Source organism: Saccopteryx leptura, chromosome 5 (genome assembly GCF_036850995.1).
Source record: "Saccopteryx leptura isolate mSacLep1 chromosome 5, mSacLep1_pri_phased_curated, whole genome shotgun sequence".
Taxonomy (NCBI): Eukaryota; Metazoa; Chordata; class Mammalia; order Chiroptera; family Emballonuridae; genus Saccopteryx; species Saccopteryx leptura.
The window spans coordinates 13,090,297-13,114,146 of NC_089507.1; the positions used below are offsets into that span (position 1 = coordinate 13,090,297).

Consider the following 23,850-nt stretch of genomic DNA (forward strand, 5'->3'; position numbering starts at 1 on the left):
GTTAAATAAATTTCGACCTTGTGTTAAACTAGATAGGGACTATTTCAACCTGGCAAAGTTGTCACCTGCATATTCTATTAATGTACTCATGTATCCAGTTTTTCTTCCTAAAACAATTCTTCAAAATATCTCCATGCATCCAGTTTCTTTCCCCTAATCTCTACCTTCTCATGTAAATAATCGAACATATTTTTTGGAGAATGTCACGTTTCATAGGGTCAGCTTAGAAACTGTCAGCCCTGAGCTCCTCAGTGCAGATGGCAGGCTTACCAGGTTGAAAGCGCAGCAACAGGGAGAAGGACAGTGTTTCTCAAGGTCTTGGAAAGTAGCCAGGTGAACGTGTCCAGTCCTTGCATTTGCTGACATGCCGTTTTGCTGGGGTGCATTATCTGCTTTATCCTACACCTTCGTTCAAAATTGGATTCTTTTTTTTTTTTTTTTTTCTACCAGCCTAGCTAAGGGGATCAATTACCAGTTAGATATTTCCTTTTCTATTGCTGATTCTAAAGGTGATAACTTGAGCAATACAAAGTCACTCACTGGGGACGGTGACATTAACCTGCCGTTTTCACTGATGGCCGCCATTCATTTCTGCGGGATGCTGAATAGTCAGATGTTTGTCCTTAATTGATGAATTCGTTGGGAAGGCTGAGAAATTAAGTTTCTATAAGGATCACTTCAGTGCTCATTCCGGAAATTTTCTGGCCGAAATTTGCTAGAGAGACTGCCTCAGCTATCCTGATTGGCAAGAAGCAGCGCAGGGGACAGTGGCAGGGCCTGCCTCAATGACAGGGGTGTCACTGGAAGCGAACATCACCCCTTCCCATGAACACAGTCATCCCCAGAACTGTCATTCATTTCCAATGGTTAAAAGAAAAGAAGACCTAGCGTGCGGAGGACCCGGGTTCGATTCCCGGCCAGGGCACACAGGAGAAGCGCCCATTTGCTTCTCCACCCCTCCGCCGTGCTTTCCTCTCTGTCTCTCTCTTCCCCTCCCGCAGCCAAGGCTCCATTGGAGCAAAGATGGCCCGGGCACTGGGGATGGCTCTGTGGCCTCTGCCTCAGGCGCTAGAGTGGCTCTGGTCGCAACATGGCGACGCCCAGGATGGGCAGAGCATCGCCCCCTGGTGGGCAGAGCGTTGCCCCTGGTGGGCGTGCCGGGTGGATCCCGGTCGGGTGCATGCGGGAGTCTGTCTGACTGTCTCTCCCTGTTTCCAGCTTCAGAAAAAATGAAAGAAAAAAAAAAAAAAAAAAAAGAAAAGAGGACTCTCTACGTTTCAGGTTTTTTGTTAATAGAAAAATAGAATCATACAGAGAACTATCCTATTTTGGATTTTACTCCCAATCCAGAAGTAAAAAGTGTATGGGCAGGCACTCCCCAAGGGGAGGGGATGCTAAGATGTGCAGTTTTTATGGCTACACTCTCTTCACACAACAAACGAGTGTTTGTTTGTTGGTAGCCTAAAACCTCACACACGTAAGCTCTAATCTGTAGAGAAATACGATGAAAGGTAGTTCGTGCGAACAGAAGTCATACAACTGTTTGGGTGAAGGTCCCTCAGACAGAGTTATGACAGTGGAGGGGACCAGGCCAGTCCATCGACTCAGATAACTTGACTGGAAATGAATGTGTGATCAAAGACGCTGCTGGAACCCTTGCTGCTCTCTCAATGAGGATAAAGCGTTTCTGAGAGACGAGTGATAGCAGAAACACAATTAAAGTATTTGTATTTTATATAGAAAGAGACCTCCCTGGCAGAGTGTCCTCATCTCACAGCCGCCCAAACGCAGTCTAGTGAGCTCTCGCCAGCAGACAGGAAGCAGTATGAGGGAACGTGGGTGTGTCGGGGACAGAACCCGGTCTGCCCTGCTCCCCAGTGACGGAATACACACGTGTGACCAAAGGACAATGGCTGCAGTGGGGGAACGTGGGTGTGTCGGGGACAGAACCCGGTCTGCCCTGCTCCCCAGTGACGGAATACACACGTGTGACCAAAGGACAATGGCTGCAGTGGGGGAACGTGGGTGTGTCGGGGACAGAACCCGGTCTACCCTGCTCCCCAGTGACGGAATACACACGTGTGGCCAAAGGACAATGGCTGCAATGGGGGGACGGGGGTGTGTCGGGGACAGAAGCCGAGCTACCCTGCTCCCCAGTGACGGAATACACACGTGTGACCAAAGGACAATGGCTGCAGTGGGGGAACGTGGGTGTGTCGGGGACAGAACCCGGTCTACCCTGCTCCCCAGTGACGGAATACACACGTGTGGCCAAAGGACAATGGCTGCAATGGGGGAACGGGGGGGTGTCGGGGACAGAACCCGGTCTACCCTGCTCCCCAGTGACGGAATACACACGTGTGGCCAAAGGACAATGGCTGCAATGGAATCTGCCTTTAATCCAAACCTTGTGTGGATCATGAGTCTTTCAAACTGTATTTTCCAAACCGTGGGGCTGCAAGCAGAGATGCTTTCAGTGGGAAGTCCTTGTGGGAGAGGAAGATACCGAGCCTTCACCCATCACACGCCTGCACTAGTGCACTAACACACTGAGCCTAAAGGATATGAACGGGATACAGTGGAGATTACTACATTTTTGGTTTATTCCCATTTGCATAAAAGTGGTGTGGCTTTTTATCTCCTTTATGAAAATTATACTGCTGAACTAATGTTATCGGGGCAGGTGTATACTCTTTTATTTTTTTTATTTATTTATTTACTCAGTGAGAGGAGGGGAGGCAGAGACAGACTCTTGCATGTGCCCTGACTGGGATTCACCTGGCAAGCCCACTAGGGACCAATGCCCTGCCCATCAGGGACGTTGCTCCATTGCTTAGCAACCGAGCTCTTCTTAGCACCAGAGGCAGAGGCTATGGAGCCATCCTCAGTGCCCGGGGCCAACTTGCTCCAATCAAGCCATGGCTGCAGGAGGGGAGGAAGAGAAAGAGAGAGAGAGAGAGAGAGAGAGAGAGAGAGAGAAGCAAGAGGGGGGATTGGTAGAGAAGCAGATGGGCACTTCTCCTGTGTGCCCTGACCAGAAGTCAAACCTGGGACATCCACATGCCAGACTGATGCTGTAGCACTGAGCCAGCCGGCCAGGGCCACTCTTTTATATTTAATTGATGGATTTATATTTTAACTGATAAATTTCTACTTGTTAATAAAATTCAACCACCTATCTCCCAACATATGCAAGCACGTGCCATGCACACACACACACACACACACACACACACACACACACACACACACACACACTGAGTCCTCCTTGGGATGGATGCCATGTATTCCTCGGACAGCTGGCTAAGTGTAAGGTGCAGGCAGTGGCCATGGAGCTCAACCACAGGAGCTAGTCAGCCCATGAAGGGATTGACCCTGTGACATTGGCACCATTAACACCAGATATTAACCAACTAAACCAGACCCAGAGTCCCACATCAATGTCAGTCTCACCATCCGTCTCCGTGAATAGACCTCTTGTTGCATCCTGGAATGTAAGATAATGATGCTGGTTTCAGGTTTTGTCATGGAGGAGATTTATATACCAATAACTTGTATACAAATGTACTGCTACATTAAAGCATTAAAATCATTTTAAGTGAGCAAAAAAATAGAAAACATCAGTTTCTCACCTTTTTTCAATTAACTTTTAGGTCCCGTGGATGTAACTATTTTAGCTAAATGTAATCCCTGCTTATCAAATCCATGTAAAAATGATGGCACTTGTAACAATGACCCGGTTGACTTCTATCGCTGCACCTGTCCCTATGGATTCAAGGTATGTAGAATCTGTCATAGAAGCCATGATCTGAAAATGTAGCTTTCTTTGGTGGGCCTGCCATCTCTGTTGGGCTGACTGTGACTTCATTTACACCTAACTCTACTTGGCCATTCCTTCTCCAGGGGCAGGACTGTGATGTCCCGATTCATGCATGCATCAGTAACCCGTGTAAACATGGAGGAACCTGCCACTTAAAAGAAGGAGAAAAAGATGGATTCTGGTAGGTCACTCATTAGTCTGTGTTATGTGTCTAAAGTATTGGAGCAAGAATAACTAAGTAAATATGCGTTTTCCTTTTCCAAATCAAGGAACATTATTCTAAAAAGAACGCCACACATCTACTCATAAGAACAATATATCTGAGTCCCTCTCTGAGCCATTGTAGTGTAGAAACAATTAGAGATGTTACAGTATTTTCAGCTCAGGAAGCTACAAAAACCAAGAAATTCAAAAGCACGCACATGCACACATTATGATTAATCGAGTTAGATTAGGTCAAGACAAAGTAGTGGCTCCCTTGTGCTAATTAATAGCCAACTAGTCTCCTACTGCAAGGCATATATTCATCTGTGGTTGGGTGTATCGCTTTTAAGACAGTGTGTAATGATACAGCGTAGGTCCCACTGAAACAGAACAGCGTTTCCAAGCCCCAGTATGAGTAGACAACCATGCTGTGAACATTTTTAATCTGGGGTTATTTAATCACACGGTACAATTACTTCAGATGTACTTCATGAATTATGAAATGGGGTTCTTATAATGACACTAATAATTTCACATAAGAATGCTAATGGACTACTAAAGCTTGTTAGAAATAATCACTTTTTATAATGAATAAGCTTCACTTTTGCATTCTGTTATGAAATTGTCTCTTTCATCAAGGCTTTCCAAAGGTTATTCTGATACGTATCAAGATAAAATGTACAATGTTTTACGCCACTGAAAATATTGCATTTCTTGAGACATAAAGGGAATATTCCCATTTTATAATTGCAAGGAAGACGAAATTTTAGTTTTAAATTTCTCTCCTTTGTTGCTGTTGTTCTGAGACATCAAGAATGTTACAGAGAAGGAAGTAGGTGTCGTAATTTTTTAAAAATCAGAACCAGTTCCTCCTCACTGATGAGCAAAGAGGCATGAATTATTTTTTAGCACTCAACTTGAGATGAAGTAAACTTTGCTTGTGTTTTAGACCTGCAAATATACCAGAGCTGTTGATTTATAGGACCATGGCGGGGTGGCATTTGCCATCTTGCAACTAGCATTAATTTCTTTTTCAAATTTTTTTTCTGATTTGGAAGATTGTACCTTAAATTGATGCTTACAATGTATAATTTAAAAACATTTTAAAAATCAACTTTTTGTAATTAAACATTCTGTAATTGGTGAGTGTATTTAGGTTTTTTTTCTTCAATATTTAGACCATATGGTTTTAAAATGTTGGGGTTTTTTTGTTGTTGTTGTCATTTGTTTGTTTCTTTTTCCTTTTTTGCTCTTTGGCATTCAGGTGTATTTGTGCTGATGGGTTTGAAGGAGAACATTGTGAAATCAACATTGATGACTGCGAAGATAATGACTGTGAGAATAATTCTACGTGCGTCGATGGGATCAATAACTACACATGCCTCTGCCCACCTGAGTACACAGGTAGGAAGAATTGGAAATGCTCGGCCATCAATCTGTGTATCTGAACACATCGTGGACACTCTGCTGCATGTGTTTAGTAAACCATTGTGTTGTTCATTACTGGTAGGTGTTTGGGAAATTAAATGTAAAGGACAGACGGAGTTACAGATGGTTTTAGCCAACCCAGTGAACCACCCGCCAAGCTCCGCTAACCATCTTGTCATGCTAGCTAGCAAAACAAAAGGAGTTATCATGCAGAAGCTATCAGTCTCACACCTGATTGACATTCCCATACAAAGCATTTTTCCTGTGCAAACCAACCCACCCATACATATGTGAAAAGGGGCATTTCTTTAGATACTTAAAATATAATTAAGCCTTTGAGAGGGTATCTATACTTGTTTCTTCACTAATGAGTATTTTCCTCTAGTAACTCATGTCCTTCAAGATAAAAGACAAGTAGGAAAATATTGAGCACCTTGAATAATCTTCTGAGACTGTCGCCTTTCTCCTGAGATTTTTGTCCCTTGGGATGATAAATCTCTAAGACTATTATTCAACCTTCTTAACCTCTTCCCCGGATGAACCAATTTGTTGTAAAGTCAGCATCAAGTTTATAATTTGGCTATTATGTCAGAATATCTACTCTGATTTATTTTTGTGGCTGTGAATAAGAAACTTCACAATGACAATCCTGTCTTAAGAAACCACTTAGTTTTCACACTGATAGAGAAAAAGAGAAGGATATCTACTTTATCTGTAAGAAAATAAATGGAGCAGTAGATTCTGTCACTCTCTGCAAAGGTATCATTCTCATTTTGCTGCGTATTTTTTATTAATTGCATTCATTTCCATGTGATGTAATTCCTAGTTAAGAGTATCACAGGGTCCATGTAGATGCCTAAAGTTAACTTCTCTAAACATGAAAGATGAAATCACATCTCTATGCTTAACTGCCCCGGGGATTCGTTGGGAAAGCATAGAAATTTAAGCTTTTAGGGAATACCCAAACTTTGCATTTCACTAAGTTCCCTTCTTGATGGGAAAATGCCAGTTAGAATAAATGGGGTTTGAAGCACCTGACGCCATTTAAAGTAATGTACTAAGTTTCCGGTAGAAATTTGAACACGTTGTACCCACTAGTTTCTCTATGACATATATGCAGCCCTCGGGCTCCTCAGTGGGCAGAATCTGCACGTTCTTTGACACTGTGTATTAATGAGGGGTAGCGGGTGTGTTCAGTACACACAGGTTCTGAAGCCCTTGCAGCTCCCCTGAGCATTGAGTTCTATTGGATGGGCTCATGCAGACATATCTAAGAAGCCCACTGTTGGCACTAAAATCCATTACCTAGATTTACCTAGATCAAACAGTTCCCTTTTCCCACCATTGTCCCAGTCATTCTAGAAAGAGCTTAAATCACTTAATTTTTTGAGGCCCTTTGAAACCACTATTCTCTGAGCAGAACAAATTGGACCAAAGCGTTTCAAGCCCACCTTGACTCGCGAGTGGGATCCACAGCACAGCACCCAAGAATTGGGCGGGGGGTCCTCTCGGTGTTGACCACCAAGGCTTGAAAGCACTGCAGTGTTTGGGTTCTTACCTGCCTTTTCTATTTTTATTTTTTTTATGGTCAATTATAGAAGGGGACAGAGACTTCTGAGTTGGTTTGGAGGGTCCTTTTGCTTTGGCTTCAGATTTGCTGGGCCTTATTCCCTGTCCATTTCTTTTGCGTCTTTGACCTTTTCATCCTTCACGTTCCAAGCTCCCTTCCTGCACCTGATCCTCTTGAGCATACGTTTCCTCCACCGAAGCAATTCCGTTCACTGCCGCTTCCTCTGAGAAGTATTATGAAGTCTCATCTCTCTGTGCTAGATCTCTTTCTTTCAAACATTTAAAAAAAAAAAAAAAAACTTAACAAAACCACTTTTTTTTTTAGCCAAAATGAGACATCTATAAAAACTGCCGTGTGGGTACCTGCCAAGACTAACTGTAAAGAGCCACTTGGTTCTCAACAAGAACTGCGAGTCTTGCAGTCTCTTTAAGCATAGCTATTGCAGATATCAGTTTGCCTTGATTTTGGCAAAGTATAAACAAAAATATGGAGCTCAATAGAAACTTAACAGCATAAAGATATTACCACTATAACTCTGGGCTGAGTCTTGTGGGCAATGAAGAGTTAGACGATTTGGCATGAGAGCAAATATCTAAACGAGGCCCTTTTGTGATTCATCTATTAACTGAAGTATTTTTGTCCATATGTGAAGTGAGCTCATTTACAAAATATCAAACAACCATCTGCAGATTTTGAAATCAGTGCCACATAGTGGCCTTAATTATAGGAAAGTATAAATTGGGCTCTAGAGTTTTATATCCTGCTTCATCCAAGTCTTCAGTTAGGGAGGAATTTTCTTATAATGTGGCCGTATTGTTGGAGATGGAAGTTCGGAGTCTGATTAATGAGCGTGAGATCTGGGAACAGAAACCCTGCTATGCTCAGGGCATATAATAATGTTGTCATTGTTTAAAAATCATTCAAGTCACAAGTTGCTTTCTGTTTGAAGATTTTTTTTTTTTACTTCATGCCCCCAAGGCATAAATGAGAACGTGAACTCTTTTGTTGGAACAAATAAAATTTCATGGAAAAAGCTTGTAAATTATTATGGGGAAAGGTTTTACATTCGGCATCAGGGTGAGAGTCAGAATGGACATACTGTTGGCGGAGAGAATTCAGGTATTTGAAAGCAATCTGATGGGGAAGCCTTGTTGTGAAGGGCAGCTTACAACCCATGACTACAAATATTCAGAGTAAAAGGAGCAGCCCTTGCTAAATTTATTAAGTTCATTTAAGCCCTTGTGACTGGCACATCACAGTAAATAGATATTGATTTATTAGAGGACAAAGCTATCTGCTCTTTTCTGTTGCAGGAATTAACAACATAAATTTTAAGAGTCAATATTGTTTTTTCATTATTTAAACCTTGTTATGCCCTCCCCCCCGACCCACAGTTATAAAAATTATTGTTTTCTACTTAATTCAATTCATTATCTAGTCTAGTTATATGATATATGGTTGCTGATTGCTAATACTCTCCCAACAAGGATAATTTTTGAAAAGTTTAATTCAGTATGATTTTAAATTAAAATCACTACCCTAAGGACTGAGCATGTAGGACTCCAAAGTTGCTAAACAAATAATTATAAAAATGTACTCTAGGAGTTTTATTTTTAGCTTGAGAGATTGTTTCCGATTTTTAAATCTTTTTTAAATCGTTATTATATCCTATCTCAAACCAAGGCATTTCTTGAAGGCAAATTTTTAAGGAATTCCTGAAATTATACCAGCTCAAAACCTATAAAAATGACGGTTACAAACCTGGCGGCGCTGCACGCCGGACGCGTGATGCCTTTTCTTACATTCTCCGTGAGCTTCGGGGTTGAATTGGGAAACGTGTGCTTTGGCGTGTTTCCTAAGAGCCAGAACCTGCTCTGCTCTGTTAAAGACCGAGTTTCTTAATCAACCCTCTTCTCCTGGGGACCACATGCAAAGATGATAGAAAACCAATCACAGTGTGACCCACAGGGTCCCTGACTGGGGCTCCACCCATACATTCAGCCAATGAAAGTTTCCATACCAGTTGGGCACATAAAGATGAGAATACATTTGGTGGAACACATTCAGAACATGTGAATGCTTCCATTTTGTACCATTATCTCTGTTTTCTCCCATCCTGCCGTGCCCACCCACACACCATTCAGTGCACGTGGTAAAAAGTTAATGCCAGTCGGTAAGCCACCCAGGTGAGACGCAGATCTCTGGCTCCCTGCGATCTCATTTCCTCCATGCTTGTGTGCTTGGCCTGCCGTAGGTAAGGAACCTGAGCGTTGCTTCCCTCTGCCCCCTGCCCCTTGGCCTCCGCTGTTAAATGCTCTAGCTTCCTGTGCTCTGCTGTTGTATCGCAATGTAAAAAGTCTTTTGTCTCTTCTGTCTTTGTCGCTGCCAGCTGCTAATCTGAATGAGGTGGAAAAAGGTTAGTTGCCTTTTAAGTCTATTATGATTTTTATTTTTGTTTCCCTCTTTCTTTGAAAGCTACTTGGATTGTATGATATATATACATGGTAAAAGCACTGTTGAGAAACTCTGAAGTGAATATGTTGCCTCAGTCATGCAGACCCTTGACATAAGTGTAGCCAGGTCAAACACTATTAAAGGAGTTTCTGAAATGCACTGTCACAATTTCTAGAAGGCTGTGAAGGAACCCTTGTGAGTGGGAAGAAGGGGTGTGGCTGAAAAGAAAGACTAGTAGTTTCTACTTTCTACTCGTCTATATGCTTTTACTCTTTTAAACAGATCATGAATACGAATTATTTATACCATGAAACATACCATGGTGTACATTTAGTATATCAGATAGGGTATAGATAGAAAATTTTATTCAATATCGGGAATTTTTTTAAAAACTTCTATATCTTTAGTAATTTGAAATGGGAAATATTGAAAAGCACATATATGTATTAAAACATTTTGTAAAATAAATATTACAAACCCCAAGAGGTTGATTTATAGAATGACATGGTCAAATTCATACTATATAGTATGTCGTGAGTACTAGGTAGTATTTTGTAAAGCCTAAAAAGAGCCATATATAGCCTGACCAGGCAGTGGTGCAGTGGATAGAGCGTCAGACTGGGATGCAGAGGACCCAGGTTCGAGACCCCAAGGTCGCCAGATTGAGTGCAGGCTCATCTGGTTTGAGCAAAGCTCATCAGCTTGGACCCAAGGTCGCTGGCTCAAGCAAGGGGTTACTCAGTCTGCTGAAGGCCCGCAGTCAAGGCACATATGAGAAAGGAATCAATGAACAACTAAAGTGGTGCAACGTGCAACGAAAAACTAATGATTGCTGCTTCTCATCTCTCCGTTCCTGTCTGTCTGTTCCTATCTATCCCTCTCTCTGACTCTGTCTCTGTTAAAAAAAAAAAAAAAAAAAGAGCCATATCTAATCATTGACATCAGTATGGTCCACGTGGCTCCCCAAATATTATACATTAGGGCCCAGAAAAGGAAGTCCTAGAACTGACGAGGGTAGCAGGCATGTCTGAGGATGCATCATGGAACCTTTGTGAAATGTTATCTTAGAGATTCAGAATTATTACTAATAACACTCATTCCATTGACCAAAAGTCTTCAAGTGCCAGGTGCAGGCACAGCACCCTATAAGGAGCCTAATGTGTGCTTGTCTCGACAGTTCCCATTGCATGTGACGCATGGGTAGAAGGAACGTAGAGCTCACATGGGTGTGTTATACAGCAGCTCACCTGTCTCCTCTTGCTGAGGACTGCATTTCTTTATGTTGCATTGTTCAGGCGACTTAGTGTGTTCGATCCTTTACTGGTACCGTATGCTGAGTTAAGTTGAAAAATATGAAAATGTGTTTTCTTATTTTAAATGTAAAAATATAGCCTGGTGAATTCTCTGTGGATTAATGCATGCAGTACCATTCTTGGTCAAACGCCATCTCTCCTTTTTACAAGTACTGAAGCAATTGGTGGTCTCAGGCAGCGATGTCTGAGGTTTGGTTCTATCTCAGAAACATAATAGCAATTATTCTGTCACAGGAATATGGCCTTAAATAGCTCCATATACTCTCAGGAGCAAGCTTGGCAGTGTGATACTGTTTTAAATCACCACGTGGCTTCGTGTGTTGACTAAATTTCATACTTATGTTTATGAAAGATGTCTTTTATTTCCAAGAATCCGCTGCTGACTGAATTTGCCTTTAAAAGCAGTCAAACCATTCTCTATTCTTCAGTCCAAAACTTGACTAGAAACGAAAATTCAGGTTCTTTATAACACTGAGGGTAATTTTCTCACATAAAAAGAAGTTCTGTAATTAGCTGACATATGGTTAATTTTTTAAATCCCCATCGATATGAACAATGAGGAATTAAACAATAACTTGTATAAAACAATGAGAAAACCCTTCCCCAGAATACACACCTTGTAAACAGGAGTCCAGGTGCAAGCCCGTGTCTAACAGGCCCCACGGCATGTACTCTAACTTTGGGAGCTTGACCTGGACCAGTCCTTTCTTATCTGCTGCCATCTTCCAGGTTCAGAATCCTTGTGTGTCCCACAGTGGCCCCTACTAAATGGTGATACCAAGCAGGCTTTTCCTCTGTCTTCTGTTCAGCATGCTACACACAATGGTTTCTTAAATGCGTTTGAAAAGAGTCAAGGTGGTCCCAAAATCAGGTGTAAGCAAGCCATCTATTTTATCTACCTAAAGAGTGTTTAACCAATGCCTGTGCAATTAATTAATTTAATTGTCCTGATGACTGGGACACTTTTCGTCACTTAGGGCAGGTGGGATACTGATGAATCTTTATAGCTAATGGGAAAAGCTCAGGTCTCTGACCCTAATATTCGGTCAAATCTGGGACCTCTTCTCATCTTTTTATTTCCCCCTGTGAAACAGTGGTAATGACATCTGTCTCACGTCACATAGATGTCTCAGACTTACGTGGAAGAATATATGGGAAAACACTGTAAAATGCCACCTGTCTATACTCCAGAAATATCAGGGGCTGTCCTATATGGCAGAAGTAAATGTTTTGTATCATTTAAGTCCAAACATCATCACTACATTGGCATCATTTAGATGATTTGATGTCATCCCTGATGGCATAAGAGCTTTCATAGTTATTTTGATACAGAAAATTTCACCCAAAGGAAAGTATATGTGTGAAGGAAGTTTCTTTCCCCATATTTTTCAGTACTATCTTTTTTGGAAAAAAAAAATTATGTTTTTTTATGCTCACTTCAAGTGGAAAGACTTTAGTTAGGGTGAAGTCTTTGGTTCTCTTTTCCCCTTTACTCTACTTTGAAGTGCAAGGAAATATTAAAAGCTGAAAAACTCTTGGATTTGGTTGCATTTTTTTTTAGCTTTTTTTTTTTTGTATATTTTTGGATTTTTATGATCTCTTAAAAATAGTGACTCCTTCTGTTATTAATTCTTCCTGGAGATGTATAAGGTCTTTCTATCAAAGTCACTATAGTTGTAGACATACCTGCAGTCTGTTTTAACTCGAGAGAATACTTTGGCAGCCTAATGATACTGTGTGGTTTGCGTTCATCTTCCAACCTTTCAAAGCCTTCTTAAATGCCTCTGAATCTCGGAAAACATTTTAATGATTCTGTTTGCTCTTCAGTTCATAGGTAGGGACCACTGAGCCCAGAACAACACTTTAGCTTAACCAAGCCTTTGGATTTATTTATTTTGAAAATGGATTTAAATATTTCTGTAGTTTCAGTAGCTGTTGGAATTGGCTCCATTATTTAGAGCATTATTTATTGGCTCCATTATTAATGTTCCAATGAGGAAGTACTGAAAAGACCTCTTTTTTTTGTTGTTTATTTATTGGGGAGGTAGGTTTTTCCATTTTAAAAATTTAAAAGATATTTATTGAGAAAATACCTTATGCGGGACACTGTGCTAAGCATCCAAAGTGATACAAAAATGCATAAAACATTATCCTCGTCTACCAGGCCAAATCCTTGGCTTCCGTTCTCGCTGCCAGTTCATACTAGGTCAGTTATTTTGCCAGTACAAAGTCATCGTTTCTCATATCTGAAGAAAGTTAATGTTATAATATAGTTACTCTGCTAATCCGTAAGCAAAGCGAAACATTGTTCTGACTCTGGAGACGAATCATACTTTCTGGCAAACAAACATAGTGGAGCAATCCGTTTTATATCATTTAGAACAAAAAGTGAGAACATACAATAATTGTTCTTATCGGGAACATTCTAATATTTGCGTTTATAGCACAATTCCTTGAGCTCTCCTGTTTTGAATTGTGATTACCTTCATCTCATGAGGTCGCTCTGTGCCTATGCCCTGCTTGTGCACGTGCGCCATTCTGCGCCCTTTTGATACCAAGAGGACAGTTATTAGTGGCTTGCATACCTTCAGGAATTCACGGCCCTGCAAAACCAGGTTCCTGTATTTCTATACGGACATGGGGATTTAATTCAGCTTTAAGAAGTGGGTGTGGCCTGGACTGTCTATTGATCATATGGTGAAGGTCGGTTAGCTATTTCTAATCGACAGGATACATTTCAAGACAGTCAACACAAATAAGAAAGCCGCAGGTTATGGAGAAGAATCTTCAGGAAGAGTTGACTCTTTTAACAAATAAGAAATAGAAACACCCTCTTTGTCAATAATCCTTTTCTTAGTAATGGAAAGAAAGCCAGTTGTTCCCATCAGCAGTGACAAGATAGGAAACAGGGCATCTGGCCATGCTCACATGCTGTGGTGTTTGGGATTCCAACCTTGAGCAGAGCGTGTAGTAAATAGTTCTGGCCTGGGTTAGCAGAAGAGAAGAAAATAGAAATACTTTTGTTTCCAGTCCAATGCAATTAACCCATCCTGAGGTGGCTCCCATGATCCCATCAGCTGTGTCCACTCTCTGCTCACGTCACCCGTCCCCCTGCTACACGACAAGGTCGGGAAGAGGAGGGAGGGCGAGTGATTTGCTCGACACAAATAGGAGACCAATGGGACATGCACAATTTCTGATCGGAGTTGGATGGAATTGTTAAAATTCGACGATGAGAATGACTCGGATCCGTTTAGCTTCCCCTTTCTCAAACATGCCACGTGAGGCCTCAGCCACACTCTTCCTGGACTCGCGGTTCATCCGTACCACCTCCTCCAGGGACTGTCCCTGGTTGGCGCACGAACACTGCAGGAATGTCTGAGTCCGCGGGCTGCCCGCCTGGCCCACCCAGCACGGGGGCGTGTACCTCGGGCCGACGTCACAGCACAGATCTGTGCTCCTGACAGTCCCTCATTGCTACCTCACATTGTCCCTCATGCCAGCTGGGTCTCTTTTATTAACACGTAAAACATCTCTTCCATTAAACAAACGATAAACAACAGCAACAAAAAACATTTTCCTTTAAGATGCAATCAAATAAGTGTTATCTTCCACATTCTTCAGCAGCCTTCAGGTATCAAGTTTGTACCGGATAATTTACTAGTTAATGCAATGGGAATAAAGAGGTACAAACATATAACTATAAGTAAAATTATCTGTCCCCTGTCCCCAAGCACTGTACTGTTAAGAAATTAAATCTTGTTTATTTTATTTAATGGATTGCTCTCTGATACCCTTCTTGCTGTGCCAATGCAAGTAGAGTATAACTGGTGCCATTCAGTTAGGTTTTTTCTTGAGCCAAGTAAAAGCTCTATAGTCCTTCAGATATTTGAAGAATGATGCATCTGACCCTCAAAAATTGGTGTCTTGGGAATCCTGTCAGGAATTCAACCAGATTTCCTCCCTTGTTGCAAGTATATTTGAAAATGTCATAACAGATTAGCTTTAACACTAGAATTCTGATCCAGGTATTCAGACTGCTGTCATAAATTTCCCTTTTCATTATTGTCAATACCAATGATCATTTTGTATTTAAAAAAAAACACACACACAAAACACTAGTTTGGTGCAGTTTATGAATAGGAACAAGAACAGGCTGCAACATCAGTCCCAGAACCCTTCCTACCCCCATCATTATCTATGAGTCCTCAAATGGGCTCTGAGGTTTTCTCCGTTTCACAGAAAAAAGAAATTAATCCGGCTACATTAGCAGAAATGAGCAACAGTTAAAGGTTCCAGCATTGCCATGTTACCCATATCTAAAATCATTTTTGTTGTAGATAGAAATGTCCAACCTGAATTTATACATCTAACTTTCGGAAAGATTCAGACGAAATACTTATTAATTCATATCTGCCCTTTCCTGTGCCTCCATTACTGTGAAACAAATGAGTGCTTTAAAGAGACTGATTCGAAGTGGGAAATTCCAGAAATCCTAATTCAGGGACAAAATGACGCACCTCTTTTCACTGAGCAGGGTTTGGGGACTGAATAAGTCTATGTGAGACATGCTTGGCCCATATTTCTTGGTAGATAGAAAGCAATTAATCATTCACCCAGTAACTCCTCAAAAGTTGCCTCTGATTAGCCCAATTTACAAATTGAACAAATCTCTTTAAGAATAATAATGAATTTGGAGACTGTGTAGTATAGTTTTCAAGAATAAATAAAAAGAATAATAAGTCATTCATCCAGTTTCTAAATGGTCCATAGTCCAGTCACTAAATAAAACTTGTAAGAGGTGCTGGAAAATTTGGCATCTTATTTCTCTAAATTACCCAGACTGTAACCTCCAGGGTAAGGACTTTGTCACGCTCACCCTTTCGTTGTTTATTGGGTAGGATAAAAATATTTTCCCCTAATACTGAATTATAAAAATTATTACACTAAAGCACCTTTTCTATTTTGGTCAAATGAAAATTTCTCACTCCAGAGTGCATATAAATGATTACTATTACAAGTGTAATTTCTTTTTACAGTATTATTAGTTTCAGGAAACATTTAATGTTGACTGCCACGGGCTAGATGGAATTTTCATTATTCATTTCCAAAGTGTCACTATAGTTAAGAATTTGCAACAGTGTCATGAGTTAAGCCAGTATTGTTTAAGAAATTCAAGTGTGTGGGGGGGAAATGTAAATCATATTGATGGCAGGATTCAACTCAGATATCCTCCACTTGTGTTGAGTGTTAATGTCTTTGACATAATTTAAGTTTATAAAACACTTTCAAAGATTATTATTTTTATAACTAGGGTAATAAAGACATGAGTAGTTATTTTTAGTCTAGTTGTTATTTTAAGTTCAAGCCAATCTCCAAATTTATACTGGAGTTGGTAGAACGAGGCGTTATACCTTTTTCTCCCCTTCTAAGGCACCAAAGTTTGTGGTTCTCTTGCCTTTGTCACCTTTAATATCCTAATTCATACATAATTGGCACTAATCACTGTTTGCATAGTCCATCCTGCAAATCCTAACTGGTAACACCAGCTCCCCTTGGAGAGAGGGCTGAGGGTTTATTAGTCCAAGTCAACGAAGACTCACAGTGCTTACAGAGAGCCCTCCGGCCCAGCAGCAAACAGAAGTAAGGCCAGACTACTCTGCTGTGCTCTGTTTAGTCCTTGCTGCTTTTGAAATGCAGAGGTCGTGGCCATGGACCACGCCCTTTCCTTTCTTTGCATATTCCAGACTCTGTTCAAGAAGCTCTGAGACCTGGAAGAAAATTTGAAGTTAGGAGAGAATAACCACATGGAATGGATAAAGAAAGGAAAGAGACATAATAGAGAAAGGAAGGAAAGGAGGGAGGGAAGGAGGAAGGGAAGGAGGGAGGGAGGGAGGGAGGAAAGAAAGAAGGAAACAGCATCATAAGTTAAAACATTTATTCCCCACCCAAACCCTTGATTAATTTAGAGTTTACCACTTGTGTTGGTTTGCTAGTGCTAATACAACAAAGTACCACAGACTGGGTGGCTTAAACGACAGACATGTTTTGTCTCACGGCTCTGGAGTCTGGAAGGCTGAGATCACGTCAGCCGTGCTGGCCCCTGGGGCACTATGAGGGAGACCCCAGTGCAGGTTTCCCTGCTTGGCCTCTAGCTGGTCACGCTCTCCTGGTTGCTCTTCTTTCTGTGCAGAATTTCTCCTTTTTATCAGAATATCAACCAGATTGGAGTAGGACACTCCCTAACAATTTTATTTTAACTCTATAAAGAAGTATTTCCAAGTAAGTTTACATTCTAAGGTACTGAAGGACTGAAACACACACACACACTCACACACACACACACACACACACACACACACACACACACACACACGAGGACACATTCAACCCAGAACACCACATCATTATAATTTAAAACTTTTGATCTTTGCACCAGAAAACGTGGTCTTCTGTGTTCTCTCTGTCACTACAAAGTACTTCCAAAGTATACACATCAGAAACCTGCAAGTTCTAACAACTCCTTTGCTCAACCCCCTCCTCATCCAGTTCATTGCAAATTCCCGTCTAGCTGGCCTCCTGACCACCTCTCCAGACCACCCGCATCTCCTCCACCCCCATCTGAGTACAAGAGAAGCCGCCGTTCATGGGCGTTTCTCTCTTCCCCTCTAATCCCTCCTCTGCTGGAGCCACCATGTGCCTTTCCAAGTGCAGACGTCGTCTGACCATCATCCAACTTCAGACCCTTCCGTGGTGCCCGCTGCTCAGAGAGTAAAGCTGTTCTAGCAGGTGGCCTCTGCCGACTTGTGTGGCCTCCTGCGGCACCAGGCTTCCCTGGGCTCACGCGCCCCGTCTGCCAGGCTCGTATTCTCCTTGACACCTGCTGTCACTGCCACCATCCCCCCAGTCCCTCACATCCACGTCTCACTGCAGGTAACCTACCTCCCTTATAGTCCGTTCCTCTGCCAGAGCACCGTGACCTCTTTCTGCTTGGCACGGGTCACGCAAACACATTGAAAGTCACCTGTGAAATCATGAGATGATTCTCTCTCTTCTCCTTCACCTCTCATGTGTAAGCTCCAGGAGAATAGGGACATCATTATTTGTGGTCACTGTGGTCCACCATTAGACTCCAAGCGTGAACACAGGCCCTCACGTCATAATTGGCCCTCAAAATATGGGATAAAGTTAAAAATCATTAGAAAATGTTATAGGTATATCACTCCATGGATATCATGAGAGAAGTTTGTAGGACAGGTATAAAACTATTTTGATATGTCTGCTAATAAGAAATGTAAACAAAAAGATACCGGAAGCACAAATAGAGATAAGGGCGGGGGGACCCCTGTGTTTCAAAGGAACATTATTAGCCCCAGTTAGGGTCACAGATCTGAAATGAAGCAGGCGGCTAGGGCACCTGCAGGTACAAGTTCCCGGAAGAGCCATCAGCGCACGCTGAGATTTCTGCCTCATTGCAGTAATATTCCCCATATTGGTGCCTTAGGGGGCCCCGGGCAATGCTGACACTTTGTTTTCACCACCGGATGCGATAATGTTGTTTTGTGCAACTCAGCGTGCTGCTCCCTCTGCCAACTTATCTGCATTATCTGTCTCTTTAGAGAGCATTCTTTTAAAAGAATTTTCAGAGCTTCAGTGGACCTGATACACATTCATTTCTGAACCTCATTTTCCCGATGAAGAACTGGGGCCCGAACAATAAAATATTTCACTCCTCTGCAACCGGTCCACTCTTTGATACTGAATGAATTGCAGAAGGCCGTTCCAAGGCCTAACTCAGCCACCTGACTGTCACCTCTCCCGGGAAGAGTCGTTTCTCCCTATGATTTCTCCCTTTGCGCCTGCTCACACCTCACTCCACACAGAGCAGTGACCCCAAGGGTTCAGCTTTCACCGCTCCACCTACGAGGTGACCGCCCTATATGCCCTCCACATCGGGGCCATCCGTGTGAGTGCACGGGGGCTCTGTCGATAATTACGTTGGCACAATGGCTGTAAACCAGGACTGTCCTGAGCAAGCCAGGATGTATGGTCACACCACCACTCCATGGAATTCTTCTGAAAAACCACACTTACAGGTGTTCAGGAAATAATAAATAGTAGCTCCACATCAGGAATGGGCTTTGAGGCATCACCCCCGTTCAGGGAAGTGGTCATCATCCTTGCCCGGCTCCCTCCCAGCTTGTACATTGCAACTGTAGAGTTTGGCTCTCTGCCGTATTTACCTGGCCGTTCAAGAGGAAGTGATTCCAAAGCTAGATGTCACTTTTTTACAAAAAAAAAACCAACACCTCTGACCTCTGTTTGGGACATGCGGTACTTTTTCTTCACAAGTTGGAGCACATCATTCACTAACTCTGACATCCGGAAGAGGTGCCATCAGTCTCCCTGGTTGACCAACTCTCTATTTCTTGAAAACACAAGCAACACACACACACACACACACACACACACACACACACACCTTTGTAACTTCTCATCAAAAAGGCTGAGAACTAGAAGCACAAGGAAATTTATTCTTCTTGTCTGATTAGAAGTGAAATCACATATGCCAGACCACCAGGGTATGCCACACTACTCTTTTGTCACTAGGGACCTTTGAAGATCTGGGGCCAGAAGTAAATAAAGAGGACTTCCTGAGTGGGAGCCAAAGTATGGAGTCCGGGTCTGACCCCTCTCTCTGGAAGGGTTCGTGGGCACTGACATTTAACCTATATTCCATCACACTGACCTCAGCCTCTCCGATCTTTGCTGCTGCCATGTTAAAAACAAGACCTGCTTGCAGGATAATAGATGATGACATTAACTATGTGTAGTACATAAAGAACATTGCCACTTTTCCTTGCTGTCACCTCACATTTGACCATGTCAGGAAGGGAGGCAGCCACTGAGATGACATTATCTCAGGCGGGCCCTTATTTTTTAATATTTTTTTCCTCATTTTTTTCACTAACTCAAATCTTGCTCTGACTACACACATACCAAAAATAAAGAGGGAGAAGAAGAAAAACAAGAAATGCTTGACACTGATATAGCTTTTCATGTTCAAGGTGGCATGCTTAGTCTTAAAGTTGTGATTGATTCCGCTCTTGACCGTCTGTTTTAGCCAGCAGTTACTTAGCGCCATCTCTTTTCTCACTTCTTTCCACACCAAGTTTCTGGAGAAATACCTGGTGCAGGATAAGGGAGTCAGCTCTGTTTTCTTCTCTGAGGGCTGAAGTTCTTGCTCTGTGTTCTGGCTCCAGCTCAGACTGTCTCTCCTGGGAGATTGGGAGCCGACTGAGGACAGTGTCCGTCACGTCCATCCTTGTAGCCGCTGCCTCTAGCACAGAGCATCACACACTAAGTCCTTACGACCTACGATTTAGCTCGGCTTAAATCAGGGGTCCCCAAACTTTTTACACAGGGGGCCAGTTCACTGTCCCTCAGACCGTTGGAGGGCCGGACTATAAAAAAAAACAAAACTATGAACAAATCCCCATGCACACTGCACATATCTTATTTTAAAGTAAAAAACCAAAACGGGAACAAATACAATATTTAAAAGAAAGAACAAGTAAATTTAAATCAACAAACTGACCAGTATTTCAATGGGAACTATGCTCCTCTCACTGACCACCAATGAAAGAGGTGCCCCTTCCGGAAGTGCTGCGAGGGCCGGATAAATGGCCTCAGGGGGCCGCATGTGGCCCGCGGGCCGTAGTTTGGGGACCCCTGGCTTAAATGGATTGGATTGGGCTGGATTAAATGCAATCAGCTCAAAGTGAATAAAAGTAAAACATATCCCATTTCTTATTTTTAAAACAATTTTTTTTTAATTTAGATATAACACGAAAACCACCCAGACTGGTATTTATTATGTATCTCAAACCGTCCCTCTATCACCAATTTTTACAAACTGCTTTGTATATAGACTATTGTAAAGTGCCTGAATTTAATCAAATAGATTTGATTTAAAAACGAAAAGTGATATTTCATTTCGGAGAGCCAATAAATTATAACGAATACATATCATCAAGGTGTAGTACTTAAAAGTGAAAAGTTTTAAATAAACCCTGTTTAAAAATATCCCATCATATATACAATGTAAAAACCTCTTTATATCACAGAAAACTTTCTTATAAAAGCAATATATGAGACTTTTAGTGCAATTAGTTCTTCTTAAGAGACAGAAAAAATACCTAGCTCTTCAAATTGATATTATACCTAGATGAGTACATTTCAATAGTTGCATCAGAGAGAAAGATCCTTGAAATATAAATAATACGCCGTGTTTAGTTGTTAAACAACTATTTCTACCAGTGAGCAAAGGATAGTCCTCTAACAAAAGGGTATGCTGGGCCCTGGCCAGTTGGCTCAGTGGTAGAGCGTCAGCCTGGTGTGCGGGAGTCCCGGGTTCGATTCCCAGCCAGGGCACACAGGAGAAGCGCCCATCTGCTTCTCCACCCCTCCCTCTCTCCTTCCTCTCTGTCTCTCTCTTCCCCTCCTGCAGCCGAGGCTCCATTGGAGCAGGGTTTGCCCGGGCGCTGAGGATGGTTCCATAGCCTCTACCTCAGATGCTAGAATGGCTCTGATTGTGGCAGAGTAACGCCCCAGATGGGCAGAGCATCGCCCCCTGGTGGGCGTGCCAGGTGGATCCCAGACGGGCGCATGCGGGAGTCTGTCTGACTGCCTCCCTGTTTCCAACCTCAGAAAAATACAAAAAAAAAGGGGGGGGGGGTATGCTGCAAACTCCTTGCTTTTTAACCAGTGCTGCTTAAATCCACACACTTTGAACTAATAGAAATTCGAATAGTTCCTTGAACATAAACATCAGCCTGTAGCTGTGTCCATAAAACAAAGTGATTCAGAAGTAAGGTAGAAAAGAATTTTTTTATTTTATATTTTTCCAGTCCCCTTAGTATCTCACACACGAGTGGGGAAGTCTTCTAACTGAAAATCACATTTGGCCGAGTGTATCTGAAAATAAAATATAACTGTGTTATTTGTATCTGAAGAAATTTCCTAAGAGAGAATCAGGCATGTGATTTAACACGGTGTGTCTAGACTCTGCGTGGTTATGCTTTTAGCTCCCTTTTATTGATAAAAATTATTCCTTATGAGCTAGCTGAGACTCAGAAAAAAGCTCTGTGTTCTCTATCAAGATTGATTTTCCCTTTGCTTTTTCCTATCTACCTCGGTGGATATAGCTAAGGAATATTCTCTGGAGCTGTTGCAATAAGTCATAAGTGGGGGGAAAAATTTATTCTAGACTTATAAGACCTTGGAGACTATGAAGATTTGAGGATTGTTTTTTCAGACATAAAACAGAATAAGCCAGACATAAAAGGATACGTAACAGAATGAGTCTACTTCTCTGTCAGGCTCAAACATGGGCACAGCTAGTCTGTGCACTGTCAGGGTAGTGGTTCTTACCCCGGGGTGCAGGCTTCTGGGATGCTGGCAGATGGTAGTGTTTCTGAGTCTGGACGTGGACGCCTGTTACATGACTGGGCTTCAGTTTGCGAATATTTATTAGGTATTCATTTATCCTTTGGGAATACACTATACCTCAATAAAAAGTCCAAAATAAAATAAATATAACAATAGTAATGAAAGGCATTCAGATAGCCTTTTTCTAATTCCAGCGGTATGTTCTAAAAGGGCTGGTGTTCATTACTGATCACAAGACTTGTGTCATCTCAAATCATGAGACTGTTTACCTGCAGAACCAAAATTTTGGATCTTCTGCTTCTATGTCTTGTGATTTTGTTTGTTTGTTTCTTTCCCAGTCACAAGCTGGACTAAAGCTATCAGGCCCATGACACAGCCAGCTGGCTGGAAGCCCCTTAACCCTTCTCTATGAACTAACGCTGTTTGCCGTATTGACAGGCGAGTTGTGTGAGGAGAAGCTGGACTTCTGTGCCCAGGACCTGAACCCTTGCCAGCATGACTCCAAGTGCATCCTGACTCCGAAGGGATTCAAGTAAGTCAGGGGCTGCCTCGGTGCTCACAGTGGGGGGAATGCTTCTTTTAAGAACTCCTCTTCTCCACCTGCATTTCAGGATCTAGCCCCGCCCCTTTGCTTGCGATTAAAGGGACGTACTTGCTAGGCTCAATGGCATTTGTATGAGTGTTCTTAAATAGCATGGACTTTAGTACACTAGAAATAAAAAAGGATAAAAAAGTTTCCTCTTTTCCATGACTCTTCCTAAGAAGGTATGTATGAAATAAAGTTGCCTTTGGCTATATGTACCAAAATTTATTTGACGGCCGAATAAAGTTGGAATATCTGGTAGGTGCCTTGTTCTCTGACTGTACGTCTGGTAAAATAAGGACCTCAATTGAATGTCGCTGAAAATGTTTTGATCGTGGTAATGCTCTAACTATCCAAGGTGAGGAAGCCAGAGGGACCGTGTCCCAGGTCGCCCCAGGGCAGTCCCAGTTTATGCCCAGTGTCTCCATGTAACTATGGATAGTGCTCCCTTCAACTCTCCTATGTCTTGTGTGGGATGGGAAGGCACAGTCACTCTAGCTGGGGGGCTCCCTCAGTGAACTCGGAACTTCAAAATCCTTTCTTATGTCTTCTTCAACGATCTTCCTGAAATAAGTTTGGTTTCCAATTAAATTACACCTTTGCCACAATCCTAAAATACCCTAAGGGTCTGTCAACAGCAACTTCCCTTCTTAGAGAGGGCACTAGTTTATACAGCATCCTGTCCAAACTCTTCCTTTTAAACATGAAGAAACCATGGTCCAGGGTGGTCAGTGGCCGTCCAAAAATCTCAAGGTCATTCACTGGCAGAGCTGTAGGTCAGAAAAATCCTTCCCAGCTGGGTGATTTTTCTAACACAGGTTTACCTCCAGGAAGTTTGTCGTTTATGAACACTGCAGTTGGTTTAATATGGAAGGTTCGCTGGGTTCTCAGGGATGACACAGTTGGGTTCAGGAGTTGAGCTTTGCTTCCGTCAGACAACAAGAAATTACATTATTTGTTTATTTACAGAATGTTTCTTGAGCACTTGCCATGGGTCGGGGCACGTGGCAATGCTCCCATCTTAGTT

General features: G+C 42.2%; 1 protein-coding gene across 5 annotated transcripts in view; it reads left to right on the forward strand.

The window, feature by feature from the left end:
* Positions 1 to 23,850, forward strand: part of SLIT2 (slit guidance ligand 2) — a 349,041-nt gene that overhangs the window by 296,896 nt on the left and 28,295 nt on the right. For 3 of the 5 annotated variants that reach the window (XM_066384204.1, XM_066384205.1, XM_066384208.1), the window contains 5 exons: positions 3,654 to 3,778; positions 3,904 to 4,001; positions 5,289 to 5,428; positions 9,412 to 9,438; positions 22,679 to 22,772. In XM_066384204.1, the coding sequence (XP_066240301.1) occupies positions 3,654 to 3,778; positions 3,904 to 4,001; positions 5,289 to 5,428; positions 9,412 to 9,438; positions 22,679 to 22,772 (484 nt within the window). The remainder of the gene's footprint in view (positions 1 to 3,653; positions 3,779 to 3,903; positions 4,002 to 5,288; positions 5,429 to 9,411; positions 9,439 to 22,678; positions 22,773 to 23,850) is intronic. The other 2 variants (XM_066384206.1, XM_066384207.1) reach the window with 1 other exon arrangement.